The sequence below is a fragment of the Dendropsophus ebraccatus genome, chromosome 1, assembly GCF_027789765.1.
Source record: "Dendropsophus ebraccatus isolate aDenEbr1 chromosome 1, aDenEbr1.pat, whole genome shotgun sequence".
NCBI lineage: Eukaryota > Metazoa > Chordata > Amphibia > Anura > Hylidae > Dendropsophus > Dendropsophus ebraccatus.
This window is the reverse complement of record NC_091454.1, coordinates 80,746,138-80,763,584: the sequence shown is the minus strand read 5'-3', so window position 1 is coordinate 80,763,584 and position 17,447 is coordinate 80,746,138. Positions and strand designations below refer to the sequence as shown.

Genomic DNA, 17,447 nt, shown 5'->3' with positions numbered 1-17,447 from the left:
CGGTATTGGTCAGGTCTGGTATGGCAGTGTTATCCAGTCACAGTATGGTTGTATTGGTCAGGTCTGGTATGGCAGTGTTATCCAGTCACAGTGTGGCGGTATTGGTCAGGTCTGGTATGGCAGTGTTATCCAGTCACAGTGTGGCGGTATTGGTCAGGTCTGGTATGGAGGTGTTACCCAGTCACAGTGTGGCGGTATTGGTCAGGTCTGGTATGGCAGTGTTATCCAGTCACAGTATGGCGGTATTGGTCAGGTCTGGTGTGGCGGTGTTACCTAGTCACAGTTTGGTATACCTGTCCTGTAGTGCCCTGTATATACATGTACTGTATAGATGGAGTAGGGGGTCCTGTATACATGTACAGTATAGTAGGAGTAGGGGGTTCTGTATATATATATATGTACTGTATAGATGGAGTAGGGGTTTCTGTATATACATGTACTGTATACATGGAGTAGGGGGTCCTGTATATATATATGTACTGTATAGATGAAGCAGGGGGCCCTGTATATACATGTACTGTATAGATGGAGTAGGGGGCCCTGTATATACATGTACTGTATAGTTGGCGTAGGGGGCCCTGTATATACATTTATTGTATAGATGGAGTAGGGGGCCCTGTATATACATGTACTGTATGGATGGAGTAGGGGGCCCTGTATATACATGTACTGTATAGATGGAGTTGGGGGTCCTGTTTATACATGTACTGTATAGATGGAGTAGGGGGGTCCTGTATATACATGTACTGTATAGATGGAGTAGGGGGTCCTGTATATACATGTACTGTATAGATGGAGTAGGGGGCCCTGTATATACATGTACTGTATAGATGGAGTAGGGGGCCCTGTATATACATGTACTGTATAGATGGAGTAGGGGGCCCTGTATATACATGTACTGTATGGATGGAGTAGGGGGTCCTGTATATACATGTACTGTATAGATGGAATAGGGGGCCCTGTATATACATGTACTGTATAGATGGAGTAGGGGGTCCTGTATATACATGTACTGTATAGATGGAGTTGGGGGTCCTGTATATACATGTACTGTATAGATGGAGTAGGGGGTCCTGTATATACATGTACTGTATAGATGGAGTAGGGGGTCCTGTATATACATGTACTGTATAGATGGAGTAGGGGGTCCTGTATATACATGTACTGTATAGATGGAGTAGGGGGTCCTGTATATACATGTACTGTATAGATGGAGTAGGGGGCCTTGTATATACATGTACTGTATAGAGGGGGTCCTGTATATACATGTACTGTATAGATGGAGTAGGGGGTCCTGTATATACATGTACTGTATAGATGGAGTAGGGGGTCCTGTATATACATGTACTGTATAGATGGAGTAGGGGGTCCTGTATATACATGTACTGTATAGATGGAGTAGGGGGTCCTGTATATACATGTACTGTATAGATGGAGTAGGGGGTCCTGTATACATGTACTGTATAGATGGAGTAGGGGGCCCTGTATATACATGTACTGTATAGATGGAGTAGGGGGTCCTGTATATACATGTACTGTATAGATGGAGGAGGGGTCCCTGTATATACATGTACTGTATAGATGGAGTAGGGGGTCCTGTATATACATGTACTGTATGGATGGAGGAGGGGTCCCTGTATATACATGTCCTGTATAGATGGAGTAGGGGGTCCTGTATATACATGTACTATATAGATGGAGTAGGGGGCCCTGTATATACATGTACTGTATAGCTGGAGTAGGGGGTCCTGTATACATGTACTGTATAGATGGAGTAGGGGGTCCTGTATATACATGTACTGTATAGATGGAGTAGGGGGTCCTGTATATACATGTACTATATAGATGGAGTAGGGGGCCCTGTATATACATGTACTGTATAGCTGGAGTAGGGGGTCCTGTATACATGTACTGTATAGATGGAGTAGGGGATCTACCAGTTATTACTGTGGATGTTGTGAGGCAGCTTCCCTAGCAACCATTGCTCTCTGTGAAAATGAAAGCAGTAATCCTATTGGTTGCTAAGGCTCCAACTGCCGTGTCTGCTGCAGCTAATTATATCACCTGTGTTTGCAGTGAGGAGATTTTCCCATTCATCTCTATGGGGCGCCTCTCTTTCCCCTCCCCCTCCCCTCCTGTACATCTGGCGGGGACGGGACCTTCGCAATAACCTTCCCGGGCACCCAATGTATCTGTGTGCCAAATTTGGGGTCAAACAGTTCAGGCGTTTGGAAGTCTATAGAGGACAGACAGACAGACAGACAGACAGAAGGACAGACAGAAGGACAGACAGACAGACAGACAGACAGACTTTGATTTTTATGATATAGATAAGCAGAAAAAATACACCAAGGCACAGATGAAGCAGTACTAGCAGCTGTACTTGAATGAGCTGAAAAATTGCATTTCAGCATTATATCCCTGTACCCCCACAATCCCCCCTACAAGATTATCATGCCCCCGGCCCTCCTTACATTCCCTGTAATATCACCATGTGCATAGTGCCCCTCACATTCCCTGTAATATTACCATGCCCATACTGCCCCTCACATTCCCTGTAATATCACCATGCCCCCTGCCCTCCTCACATTCCCTGTAATATCACCATGCCCATAGTGCCCCTCACATTCCCTGTAATATCCCCATGCCCATAGTGCCCCTCACATTCCCTGTAATATCACCATGTGCATAGTGCCCCTCACATTCCCTGTAATATTACCATGTGCATAGTGCCCCTCACATTCCCTGTAATATCACCATGCCCATAGTGCCCCTCACATTCCCTGTAATATCACCATGTGCATAGTGCCCCTCACATTCCCTGTAATATCCCCATGTGCCCATAGTGCCCCTCACATTCCCTGTAATATCACCATGTGCATAGTGCCCCTCACATTCCCTGTAATATCACCATGTGCCCATAGTGCCCCTCACATTCCCTGTAATATCCCCATGCGCATAGTGCCCCTCACATTCCCTGTAATATCACCATGTGCATAGTGCCCCTCACATTCCCTGTAATATCACCATGTGCCCATAGTGCCCCTCACATTCCCTGTAATATCACCATGTGCATAGTGCCCCTCACATTCCCTGTAATATCACCATGCCCATAGTGCCCCTCACATCCCTGTAATATCCCCATGCCCATAGTGCCCCTCACATTCCCTGTAATATCACCATGCCCATAGTGCCCCTCACATTCCCTGTAATATCACCATGTGCCCATAGTGCCCCTCACATTCCCTGTAATATCACCATGTGCATAGTGCCCCTCACATTCCCTGTAATATCACCATGTGCCCATAGTGCCCCTCACATTCCCTGTAATATCACCATGCCCATAGTGCCCCTCACATTCCCTGTAATATCACCATGCCCATAGTGCCCCTCACATTCCCTGTAATATCACCATGTGCATAGTGCCCCTCACATTCCCTGTAATATCACCATGCCCATAGTGCCCCTCACATTCCCTGTAATATCACCATGCCCATAGTGCCCCTCACATTCCCTGTATTATTACCATGTGCATAGTGCCCCTCACATTCCCTGTAATATCACCATGTGCATAGTGCCCCTCACATTCCCTGTAATATCACCATGCCCATAGTGCCCCTCACATTCCCTGTAATATCACCATGCCCATAGTGCCCCTCACATTCCCTGTAATATCACCATGCCCATAGTGCCCCTCACATTCCCTGTAATATCACCATGCCCATAGTGCCCCTCACATTCCCTGTAATATCACCATGTGCCCATAGTGCCCCTCACATTCCCTGTAATATCACCATGTGCTCATAGTGCCCCTCACATTCCCTGTAATATCACCATGTGCCCATAGTGCCCCTCACATTCCCTGTAATATCACCATGTGCCCATAGTGCCCCTCACATTCCCTGTAATATCACCATGCCCCCTGCCCTCCTCACATTCCCTGTAATATCACCATGCCCATAGTGCCCCTCACATTCCCCATACAAGAACTCCAGCACTCCCAGGTCTCCCCATTCAACATGATTAACGCCTTAGCTGAGTATCCTATCCTGTGACCTGACAGCAGTCTAAACTGCAGGGACCTCAGAGCAATAGTCAGGGAGAGAAGATCCAGGACAGGCACAGTGCAGCATGGCAGTGTGTATGGGACACCACTATAGATAACCTACCTCTGACCTCAGGAGCCCGAGAAGAGCCATAAAACGGGCTGCTCTGTTAACTCTTTCAGTACTGCAGAATGTAGAGTATTACTGTGCATCACTTACATTCTGCAATACAGAAAGAGTTAACAGCAGAGCAAAACATTACTTTTATGCCTCTTCTCCTGCTCTTGCACTATGCTGAGGTCAGCTCGGAGGTCGGCAGTGCAGAGAAGACATAATATAGCGTCCCTGCTGCTGTTAACTTTTTCTTTTCTACAGTGTGTAAGTGATGCAGAGTATAATAACTCTGCATTATTGAAAGGGTTAACAGCAGGAGACACTATATCTATGTCTTATGTGATGTGAATACCTGTGAATACGAGGCTTCCAGCCTCCTTAGCGCTTCTCATGAGGCAACTGACAGGAAACACGGCTGGGCACTGAGCCGTAACTAGTTGTAATGATAAGGACACAGGACGCTGATGCCGCCCCCCCCCCCTCAAGGGCTGTGTTATCTGCCGCCTGAGGCGAACACTTCACCTCGCCTGATGGCAGATACGGGCCTGGTATCATATTTCCTCAAGGTCCTCCCATGGGCTTGGCACAGCTCAGTCCTTGCTGCATAATAATGTCTCTATGAGCCATCTATGAGCCTGAAGCCCTCTTTCACCAGGGTAGCTATTGCCACTGTTGTGTGTGGCCCCTTGATCCACTGCTGCCCCTGCAGGGCAGTGTTATTAGCAGTTATCTTTTACACCAGCACCCTAAGATATCTGAGCCACTGTAGTATCCAACGTAGCCCACCAATGGCCACACTGGCTTGTCAAAGTCCATGTGAGTCCCACCAGCAGAGAACATCCCAATGAAGATAGATGAGAGTAGGAGCACACAGGGGCAGCTGTAATGAAATATCTCATATGCTGTGGACAACATTAGTATCTAGTGAGCAACAGAACGTTGTATGTGGCACAGCATCCTAATGCCAGGTTTTAAACCAGTTGACGTCCACAGTAAATTTGTAAAATTCCTTTCAGGGTCTTGTAAAATCAGGAAACTTTGTGTTAGATGTCAGATCTTGCTACATGTCTGCACACACCTTTTTCCAATTCTATCGGGAAATAGGAGTGTAAACGTCCATTGTAATTATTTGGGCTTTTATACCCCACATGTAATTATTTGAGCTTTTATACCTCACATGTAATTATTTGGGCTTTTATACTCCACATGTAATTATTTGGGCTTTTATACCCCACATGTAATTATTTGGGCTTTTATACTCCACATGTAATTATTTGGGTTTTTATACCCCACGTGTAATTATTTGGCCTTTTATACCCCACATGTAATTATTTGAGCTTTTATACCCACATGTAATTATTTGGGCTTTTATACCCCACATGTAATTATTTGGCCTTTTATACCCCACATGTAATTATTTGGCCTTTTATACCCCACATGTAATTATTTGGCCTTTTATACCCCACATGTAATTATTTGAGCTTTTATACCCCACATGTAATTATTTGGCCTTTTATACCCCACATGTAATTATTTGGCCTTTTATACCCCACATGTAATTATTTGGCCTTTTATACCCCACATGTAATTATTTAGGCTTTTATACCCTACATGTAATTATTTGGGCTTTTATACCCCACATGTAATTATTTGGGTTTTTATACCCCACATTTAATAATTTGGGCTTTTATACCCCACATGTAATTAGTTGTGACCAGCAGGTTGGCATATAAATCTCTGAACTGTTGAGGAGACCTAAGTGTGTCATACACTTGCTGTAGGCATTGATATGCTGCTAACCTTTGCATCTAATGAAGAGTAAAATGGCTATTTCTTTGTAATGCTGGAAATTAAGCAACATTTCTGCCAAAATCTAGGTAAATTCTTTACTTAGCAACAACTTTTATATATCAATATTATTATGCTAAGGGTATACCTTAGATTCAGTCCAAGATAAAATTGGCAGCTCCTGGGGGCACAGGTGTGTGGCACGCAGTGGACACTGCTGCACATGGTTAGCTTGCCCATGTCTGAAATGCCCCATGATATTGATGGCACACCGAGTTTTTCATCTCCCTTGTTGAAGCCAGCAGGTGATAGCCTTGTGTGGCCTAACATAGTGATCCATGGGGCCCTGCTCTGACATCTACCTTTTTCATCAATCTATTATCCTTTGCTGGCTGGGATTTGAAACTTGCTTGTGTAGATGCATTAGATGCTATGGCTGTCTTGTTTGGAAAAGTAAGAAATTCAAAGGTTAATAACTTTCTTTAGTTTTCTAAAAAAAAACAAAAAAAAAACACAATACAACAAAAAACTGTGGGAGGCCTGCTGTGTAATGATATGTTTTTAATCATGGGGGAGTGATGCGACGGTTTAATTGCCAAGGTAACTGACTACTTGTTTTCTCACTCTATGCAGAGATGTCTTTGCCTCGATAAAGTACTCTATTATTTCCCCTGATGGGTGTGAATTTGTTTTACTGTTGTGGTTTTGTCTTGTATTTTAATCACCACAAAAGCTTGTTATTGCTGGTTGTGTACAATGCAACTGTCGGAGAGGGTGACTCCTTTCTTGTAGGCCAGGTTCACACTAACATTTTTTACACTTTTGCTGTGGCTGCAAATCCCACCTAAATAACAGCATTATCGGTTTTCTGTAATACATGTGTATAAAACCAGAAAAAAACAGAAAAACCTGACAGCTTAGGTATGCAAATATCTGTGCTGCCTGTTTCTTATGCCGATCACATGACCATTGCATGCATACCTTTAGCGATGCTCTGTGATCTGGCATTTTCGGTAAAAGTGTTGTTTATTCTGGGCTGACAATGTCACAGAGTTGGGTCTGTGACAGTGTCAGCTCCTGCCCCGTTTTCTGGACTCTGCTGTGTCTTCAAGCTGTCCCTGCCTCCTCCAGCTGTCAGTCATTCTGGAGGAGCCAGCCTGAAGATACAACAATAGTGAGGCAGATGCAGGTAGTCACAGACCCGCCTCTGGAACACTATCAGCCCAGAATAAATAAAGTTTTTACAGAAGATGTTGATTTATTTTCCATTTTTTTATTTATTTATTATTTCTTGTCCCCTATCAACAGGATGACCTCTGCACCCCCCGTCGCACCCTGGGGATGTCTAGAATCGCACCCTGACTGCTTTGTTTTCAACGTAGATGTGAGTCTGCGCATGACCCACACCTCCATTAGTTCTCTAAGGAGCCTCCAGAGAAAGCTGAGGGCTGTACTCGGATATCTATGGTGACTCCATAGAGAATGAATGGATCCGTGGGTCACGCAACAATTCGCAGCCCCATTCTAAACAAAATGGTCAGGATGCCTTTCTAAAACTCCCCAGGGGGCACAGAGGTTGCTCCCCCCATTCCCTACAATCTCATACTTTTCCTGTATCAACAAGTAAGCCCAGTTCACACCTTGCATTTCAGACCTTTATGCATTCCAAAATGATTTCCCTTCATTGAAACTAAGGAGCCTAGGCTAACATTTTAAAAACGACCCTAGTACACTAAACTTTACAGCTGACATAATGCAGTCAGGAGGGTAACTTCCTTGCATTCCCCAAACCCAGACTAACCCATCATACTGCCAGAGAGAAGCATGATTTGTTAATCCATAAAATACATTTCCCAGTGGCAGCATGCTTTACATCCCTCCATCCGACACTTGCCTTACATTTAGTGATGTAAGGTGTGCATGAAGCCGCTTGGTCATGCTATGAGGCTTCTGGAGCACAGTGTTTGTACTGAGTTTAATGGAAGATGAGGTTGGGAGCTTTGCAGTCACAAAAATGTTGGTGACTTTTATGCACTTTGAGCTGCAGAACTCTGCGACCCAGCTCTGTAATTTTACATGGTCTACACAATGGGTCTCCAAACTTCGGCCCTCCAGCTGTTGCAATACTACATTTCCCATCATGCCTGGACATCCAAATCCAAAGCTTTAGCTGTCCTTGCATGATGGCAATTGTGGTTTTGCAACAGCTGTAGGGCCGAAGTTTGGAGACCCATGGTCTACACCAATCATGTCAAACTCTGGCCCGCGGGCCAATTCTGGCCCGCTGTGCCATTATTTTTGGCCCGCCAGGCAATTCAGAGTTTGAATTACATCTGGCCCGCCATGACTACTATATGAGACTATGGGGAGGTCTGGCTACTATATGAGACTATTGGGGAGGGCTGTATACTATATAAGAGACTACAGGGGAGGGCTGGCTACTATATAAGAAACTATGGGTGGCTGGCTACTATATAAGAGACTACAGGGGAGGGCTGGCTACTATATAAGACACTATAAAGGAGGACTGACTACTATATAAGAGGCTATGGGGCAGGGCTGGCTACTATATGAAACTAGAGGACTATGGGGATGGGCTGGCTACTATATAAGAGACTATGGGGAGGGCTGGCTACTATATAAGAGGCTATGGGGCAGGGCTGGCTACTATATGAAAATATGGGGATGGGTTGGCTACTATATGAGACTATGGGGGAGGTCTGGCTACTATATAAGAGACTATGGGGGAGGGCTGGCTACTATATAAGAGACTATGGGGGAGGCCTGGCTACCATATAAGAGACTATGGGGAGGGCTGGCTACTATATAAGAGACTATGGGGCAGGGCTGGCTACTATATGAAACTATCGGGGAGGGCTGGCTAATATATGAGACTATTGGGGAGGGCAGGCTACTATATGAGACTATTAGGGAGGGCTGGCTACTGTAGGAGACTATTGGGAAGGGTTGGTTATTATATGAGGTTATTGGGGAGGGCTTGCTACTATATAGGACACTTGGGGGGCTGGCTACTATTTGGGCACTACTGGGAGAGCTGGCTACTATGTCGGGCAATTTTGGTTTGGATGGCTACTACATGGGGCGATATTGGGGGAGGGGGGGTTGGGGTTTAATCATGTCATAGCAATTTATCATGTCATTTATCATAGTTGGAGACTCACACCACTGACAGTGCCAGGAACACCACATTCGCTCTTCAATAATTATCAAGGTTGGCCCGCGACTTTTTCCAATTTTTAAAATTTTGGCCCACTGTGTATTTGAGTTTGACACCCCTGGTCTACACTGTATTAAAACATGGCAGAGAATTCAGATGGTGTATAAAATATTTGAGAAATATTGGCTGGAGAATAGAGCATTGAAGCATGCATAGGTTGAAATGAAATATAATAAGATTTTAAATCTAATTTCAGTACCAAGATGGATTGAAATTGTATTACAAAGGAATTCCCAAAAAAGAAAATTATCTTTAATTTATGCCAATTTAAGGGATATGTCACAGAGAGAATCTGAAATGAAGAGCTATAGAAAATGGGAGAATGATTTTGGCCCTATAGAAATAGAAAGATGGGAAGAAATCTGTAGGAATATGAATAGAGTATCACTCAATCTTAATTATCAAATATTTAATAACATTCACGGGTTGTATTATGTGCCGAAATCCATGAATAAAATTAAGAAAGAACATAGTTATCAAGGTTACAGATGTGGCGATAACTATGCTGACTTAGCACGTCTTTTGGTATTGGCACCTCATTCAGTGTAAACACTGGTTAGAGTAGAGACAAAATGGCACTGTGGTGGTAAGGTCATATGATGTACTGTTATTATGGTAGATTGCATGAAGTAGAAATAAGCTAGTTTATTCTGATTGTTGGAAACCTCTCTTTAAGAAATCTTTGCAATTTATGAAGCCCAAAGGTTATTACAAAATGATTTATCCCAAATGTAGAATTTCTGCTTCAGTGTTGTTAATTCATTAAAAATATCCAGACTGTTGGCTAAACACTTCATAGTTGGCAGACTCCAATGATGTCATTTTGTAGATACAGGCCTAGTGTGCCGTATGTCAGATCTACCTCTTCACAACCAAGAAGGCTACAAGGCAATGAATGCAGCGAGCTTAGAGATCTTATTGATACACACCCTATAGTTCTATAAATCTATGAAATGCTTCCAGTAATCATCCTTCTCTCCAAATGGAAACTATAAATGATTATTCTAAACCTACAACCATGACTTTTGCAGCTTATAGCTTTTTCAGTCGATATATCACATTAATTAAATCCTGTACAATATTTAATACTTTTACATGCAAATCATTGGTAAAAAAAGTAGTTTTTTTATGATTGATCACATTACTGTAATTTCTGTGTGTAAATAGTTTCTAAAGCACCCCTATATTTATATAGCGCTCTTATTTTGTAAAATGGGTTACAAAAGAGGAGTAAACCCAAATGTAGTAGTGGATGTTGATTCACCTAAAAACTGAATGCATCTGCTTCCCACTGTGTGAACAGGCACATTATACACACTTTCTAATATAGCCTCCGGGGATTTATGTTATGTATGTAATAGAACTACCAACTTTGACGAGTTGTGAAAAAGTTACAATACAAAATTAATAATATGATTACTACTCCTGCATTTTTAATAGCAGTGAGGGTCCCAGAGAGGTTAACACTACTTATTTCACAGGGCGTATGGATTCTTGGGGCCCTTTCTTACATGATAGCAAGTAAGCAGGTATGTAGTGTAATACACTGATTATCAAAGAGTGGACACTAGAGATGAGCGAACCAGGTTCGGGTTCCAGTCCATCCGAACCCGAACGATCGGCATTTGATAAGCGGAACTTGGATTAAGCTCTAACGTCTGGAAAACATGAATACAGCCAATGACTATATCCATGTTTTCCACATAGCCTTATGGTTTTATCCAACTTCAGCAAATGCCGAAAGTTCGGGTTCGGATGTACTCGAGCATGCTCGAGGTTCGCTCATCTCTAGTGGACACATAATTATTGTGCAGTAGCTTGTGGGTGGAGCTGGTCTTTCTTTACTCGTAACCCTTGATGTCCTCACTGAAGCCGACTGTAACTGAATCATGATAGAGCTTACAGTTGGCAAAACACATCCACTTGTCTCACTGGTACTTCACTACCCATTCGTGGGGTGCAGATCTGAAGACTCCTCATGCAGTAACCTGGGGTTGCTAGGTCATGTGCAATCTTAAGTGCAATACAGTTTGAGAGGAAATGTGCGCAAAAGATAATCACAAAAATAAGCAAACAACTTCCTTTCTCTTGATAGACAACACAGAATACTTAGGTGCTTGTAGTGTAGGTGTTACTGAAGTAGAATTAGGTTAATGGACTGTGTTGGGGCCTTGTCTATTAGTACAGAACTCTGCCAGGACAACCTGCACTTTGTGTTACTTGTTGAATAATCTCATACTCACGATCAAAAGAGCCTACAGAGTGTCAAGTCTAAGTAGTACGAATGCCAGGGATTGAATAACTGGATGTAGCTAACCCCTCAAGGTTCCCCGAATAGGTTGAGCAGGAATCTATGGAGTTTTTCGGCTTACTTGCACTTTGCTCCACTGCAGACAAATCCTGGATAGCTGGATTGTCCTGACTAGGTGTACGATGGTTATCCCAGGCATAGACAAGGTATTCCCAGGTGATAGTTATCCCACCACTGGGTTTAGCACTGCTACTTGTTTCTAGAAAATCTCTTAATCACAACCAACCTTCTCTCTACAATTCCAACTAACAGAATACTCAATGCATCCTGTATGTGTGAATGCACCCTTAAACTCAGAGGCAAATAGACACTGAGGTGGATGCAATAATGGGGCAATCTGTCTTGGCACTGCTTACATAAATTTCTTATATTATATATAAGTTATATAGAGTAAATTTAGATGGAAAAGTCAGGGCCTGTTTAGGTACAGCAAACACAGCGAGGCAAGGAAACTTGCAGCACAATTTGCCACTGATTGCACCAATTGTATAGTCAGTAGTCACAGCACAGACTGCCAGGCAGGAGATGCAGGGGGAGCCATATGGTATGCATAAAAGCTGCTGCATGCTTGCCTTTAGGGGATTTGATAAATTCATTTTAATTTCAGGAACAGGAAGATGTATTTCAGTTTGTAACACTGTTTTTTTTCACAGACTGTACAACTGAGTAGGAGCAGTGAAAATGGATTCCCTATGACCACTAAGATGGATAGCTCAAAGCTCAATTAAAATGTCAGTTCTTTGTACACTCAGATTCTTGACATGGCTCTAAAGGTCACATTTAGCCCAAAGATGATTTTTTTTTTCTCATCATTTAAATCCAAATTACATTACTGTACACAGAGAAAGAGTATCCGACTAAGGCATGCAAAATACAGCATTATGTACACATCAGATGTGTGACCTGCAACCCCCTCTGGATTGCATGAACTTTACCTTCTGCTATTCCATGCCAGCTCATGGCTTTTATATGTCAAACCTGACATTGGAGCTAAAATTCTGGAAAGATTACAATTAGGAAACCTTGTGGTTACCTTACCTTTCATAGAGGAGTGGAGAGAGCCAATCACATGCATGGCCATCAGACCACATCATTGAGTAGGACTTTTCAAACATTTATAGCCTATCCTGTGGGAATACCATCAGCTTCACAACCCCCCTGTAAGAGTGTAGCTGCTCAAGGTTTGTCAGGCCTCTTTTTATATAGCTGTTGAAATCCCGAAGTTGAGGATGACTACACATAGTACTTGCAGCAAAGTCAATGGGTGACCATATATTAGATATAGGGCATATGGACAGGGCTTTTCAATAATGACCAGCAATTATCCTTTTAAAAGCTGTAGTTTCTTAATAAAGAGCTGAGCTTAATTTGTTCAGGGTTTGTATGTCTCCAGTCGACATATCAAAGCCATGATGTGTTCAATGAAATTAGTTTAGTAATATATATGTAATATGTAATATCCCTTGAATTCTAGACTGTGTTAAGCCCCCATTACATGGGGTGACAAGAGGGAAAGCAGCGAGTAAGCGGGTAAGAGCGCTGCCCGGGTGATCGCGGAGCCCATGGAAGATAGCGGAGCGACAGCAGCATATTGCTGCTAATGGTGATCCTTGGTCTTTGAAAGACAACAATCAGCCAACATCGTGCATGGCAGTTGATCGTTGTCTTCTATTATGCGAGATGATTATCAGCCGCAACAGCCGATATCGTCCGAATGCAGCTGATAATCGCTTTGTGTAATAGGGCCTTTATGTTGATATCTGATATACAGTATATGGTTGTCTAGGACGGTTATGTTTTATTATTAAGAGGCACTGAGCCTCCCAAAGTTAATTTCAGGTGTATGCACTGTAAGTCAGCCGTCGATTTGGAGAGTGTGGTGTAGAGTGTCTGTGCCTCATCACTAGGTTAAGATTTAACTTAACATACAGCTGCTTATTGCTGCTTACCTTTGGATGGGCAGACACATATACTGGGCCAGGCACTCTACTCCCGCCTTAGAAAATATGAACTAAGCGTTGCCACTCAGTGTATAGGAGTAATACCTGACACAGACCATTGAAGTACTAGAAAGCAGAAATGTTTTTACAGTCCTGAACAATTTGTTTAACTCAATGTGTTTCTCCCAAACTGCACAAAGGAGACTTTACAGGATTAGGAATCCCCTCCCAGTTTGCCCAGGAGCTAGAAACGTGTTCCATATGTTTACTCTGGTTAGCAAGAAACCTGCATTCTGTAAACCTACTTATCTGCTTACATATAAAACAGCATGTCATGTATAGAGAGCAAGCATATACTGTACCTTGTTAAAAATAGCCTGCCAGTTGTTTTTTTTTGCTCTAAGGTAACAACACTCAGTGAAATCAACATGTCATGAAAAATAATATCTTTATTTCCTCTGTAATACACATAGGGTATTCAGAACTCATTTCTCAATGACTGTCATGCTATATACCTGTCTGTGACTGATTGCTCATGTACAGTATCCAGGTAGATACAGGTGTCCCTCCCCACCCTTGTGTCCATTTTGTAGATAACTACATTCCCTTTTAGTATATTAAGCTTTATTATTGGTTTGAATGGAAATGTAATGCCTAGATTATTTTTTAACTGATGAAAGCCAAATAATGAAATAATTTTTTTTTATTCTGTTTTTGTTGCCTGATATATTTATTTTCTTTGTATATTACTATGGGCACTGCCATATTGGTAATGACCTGAGGTAGTCACTGGATCCACTGAGCCACTGCAAGTGGTGGTGTAAGCCACCATTTTTTATTAATATTGATAAAACAATGAAGTTTACACTCTCTTCCTGTATGAATTACGAACCGTTTAGTACTTTTATACCTCATATTTTATAACTGTGATTTTTTTTAATGAATAAAAAAAATGTCTAATGCTAATCTTTACTCTTGTAGCAATGATGTGTGAAGTAATGCCAACGATAAATGAGGACACCCCTATGAGCCAAAGGGGGTCCCAAAGCAGTGGCTCAGACTCGGACTCGCACTTTGAACAACTGATGGTTAACATGCTTGATGAGCGCGATCGACTGCTAGACACATTACGTGAAACCCAGGAGAGTCTTGGACTTGCCCAGCAAAGACTTCAAGATGTTATATACGATAGAGACTCCTTGCAACGCCAGTTGAATTCTGCACTGCCACAGGTATGTTGTACTATTGGATATTTTAGTTCTCTATTTCTATCTACCTATTTTATGATGCCCTAGTTATTATTGCTCTTTGTGAGACATTATTTTAGTGTGTTATTTCATTACTTAGTGTCTACCTCAGTGTAGTAGATTTGTTTAACCTTAGAGATGCTTGCACCTATAATGGCAGTAGCCCACAACACAATATGACCATACAGTATGAGGCTAAGTTCACACAACGTAAATTTTCAATAAATAACAGCCATTGTAACACCGGCCATTATTTATTGAAAATTAAAATAACATTGTGTCCTACAGTTCCCTGACAGAATTAAAGTTAGAGACAAGTGTATTTTCTTTTAAGGGATTTAAAAATGCAAAAAAAAAAAAAAAAAAAATACAAAATCAAAAATACAAAATCAAATATTACTTACCCGTTGAATGCCAGCTGCTCCAGCAATGCTTTGGTGGTCCTTGTTTGTCTTTGCTTATTTTCCTGGATAATGATGTGCTATACATCCACTGCTGCAGCCAATCACAGGTCTTAGCGGTCACATGCGGTATATGCTTTTGTCACTGTTGAAGCCATTGATTGGCTGTAGTGATAATGTGAATGTATAACATATCATTACTTCAGGAAAATAAAGATTGTAGGGGACCACCAGAGCATTGTACTGAAGTAGCAGATTTATCCACAAGTGACATGTAGGCCCTTGTCTTATCTTCTGGAGGCCTTTCACATTTTTGGTTAGTTTATCTCTACTGCTAGTGTTTGGTCTATTTGATGTCCCCAGTCAAAATCTAAACTACAGTCCTGGAATTTTTCTGCCCACAATGTCTAACTTGGTTAACATTTTTTTCTGGAAGTGACCCTCTATCCTACGCTGAATCCCCTAAATTTTCTGAATTTGTTCATAGTGGCAGACCTATTTTTCTTGTATAGTAGTCCCAGTGGACCTTTCTTCTTTTTTTTGGTTCTTGTCCTTTTTATTCTTCTATAGAAATAATGTGTATATCGATATTTACTGATTTACATTTTACACAGTACATAAATTATGTTTATACTGATGTTTTTTTAAATTTTTTTTTTTTTTTTTTTATATATATATGCTTAATTAAAAGGGTTATCCGGAGAGCAGAAAAGATCCTACCTCGTCTGCTCTCGAGCGCTCAACTTCCTCCCTCTGATTGTCTCTTCTGATAACCTCCAAGACGAGAGGGGGTGGGAGAACGTTGCAGGCATTGCATGCAGATAACCACCACAGCAAATAGCTGCCCGATGCAGTTGCGACATTGGTAACTTCGAACAGCTATTGATAATTGCCCGCAACATGCACCTGCCCCCCTCTTGTCACACCCTCTTGTTAACACCAGAGATGGTCTGAGGAAGGCACCAGAGTGCAGAAGAGGTTGGACCTTTTCTTTTTTCTGAAAAACACCTTTAATGTTCTTAAAATTGTACATGTAGCATTCTTAAAAATGTCACTATTTATAGGCCGTTTTTTTTTTTAACTGAGAATGAGTCTACATATTCATACAACAATTAATTTGGAGAGTCACTATATTTTCGGTCCATTTGATGACATAAGTTAAGTTATCAGCATAATGTGTGTACATGTTTGGTGTCCATTTTGGGAACAGAATAGTTAAAGGGAACCAATGACACCGAATATGCCCCTAATGTTAAGGAAACGTGCTGTTTCCCAGCACGCTTCCCAAACATGCCCCCTTACCCTCCTTGGTTATGCAGCTATCTTACATTTTTGAAGTCCCGCGTTGTATGGTAATAAGGTGTAAGTAGTCACGGTGGGCGTATGTAGTCATGGTGTGGGCGGCTGTAGTCATGGTCCTGGGCGACGTGAACCCTGTAATCACCCCCAGAGGGGTGTGATTGAAGGAGCTGGCTCTGCTGACGTCACCTGTGGATTGCAATCCACAGTCGGCGGTGCGGCAACGTCTTCAGCACTCCGCGCATGCGCAGTACGGCAGGAGAAGGCGCTGAGGTTCTGCGCTTGCGCGGTGTGCTAAAGACGTCGCAGCGCTGGCGACGTGAACGCAGTCCCCCGGGTGACGTCCTCTGGGCGTGATTACAGCGTTCACAGCCGCCCAGGACCATGACTACAGCCGCCCACACCATGACTACATACGCCCACCGTGACTACTTACACCTTATTACCATACAGCGCGGGACTTCAAAAATGTAAGATTGCGGCATAACCAAGGAGGGGACGATGGGTACAGGGGGATGTTTGGGAAGCGTGCTGGGTGATGTACCAGCACGTTTCCTTAACATTAGGGGCATATTCGGTGTGATTGGTTCCCTTTAAAGAAAATGTGTGAATATTGTTTTATGTTCTTGTGTCTGTGTTGCTCCCCAGTTCTCAGCTTGTTTCCTTACCATAAACATAGCTCGTTCTGTACGCAGTTGTAAGGATTGTTGTGACAAGATATAGGCTACGCAATTAGATTTGTTGTAAATATTCATAACATCGAGGAATTCGCAAATATACAGCTTACACTTAAACTAGTAAAATAGTTGGTCTTAGTATATGAGGAAATATGTATATATGTTTACTATGTAATAATAAGGATCCTGTATTTTGATATGGTTTATTTTCATTAAAATGGGAAAAATTAAAAAAGAATTAAACCAGGAAGATAGTAATGGATATATTTGGTTTACATAATGAGAACCTTAACTGTCTGTCTGGTCTCTGCAATGCAGGGGCGTTACTAGAAATGGCTGGGCCCCATAGCAAACTTTCCAATGGGGCCCCCCACACTGTGACTGGA

General features: G+C 42.4%; 1 protein-coding gene across 2 annotated transcripts in view; it reads left to right on the top strand.

The window, feature by feature from the left end:
* The window catches only part of PPFIA2 (PTPRF interacting protein alpha 2), a 282,744-nt gene that overhangs the window by 4,312 nt on the left and 260,985 nt on the right, over positions 1 to 17,447 (top strand). For both annotated transcript variants that reach the window (XM_069955681.1, XM_069955675.1), the window contains exon 2: positions 14,419 to 14,669. In XM_069955681.1, the coding sequence (XP_069811782.1) occupies positions 14,421 to 14,669 (249 nt within the window). In that variant the 5' untranslated portion in view covers positions 14,419 to 14,420. The remainder of the gene's footprint in view (positions 1 to 14,418; positions 14,670 to 17,447) is intronic.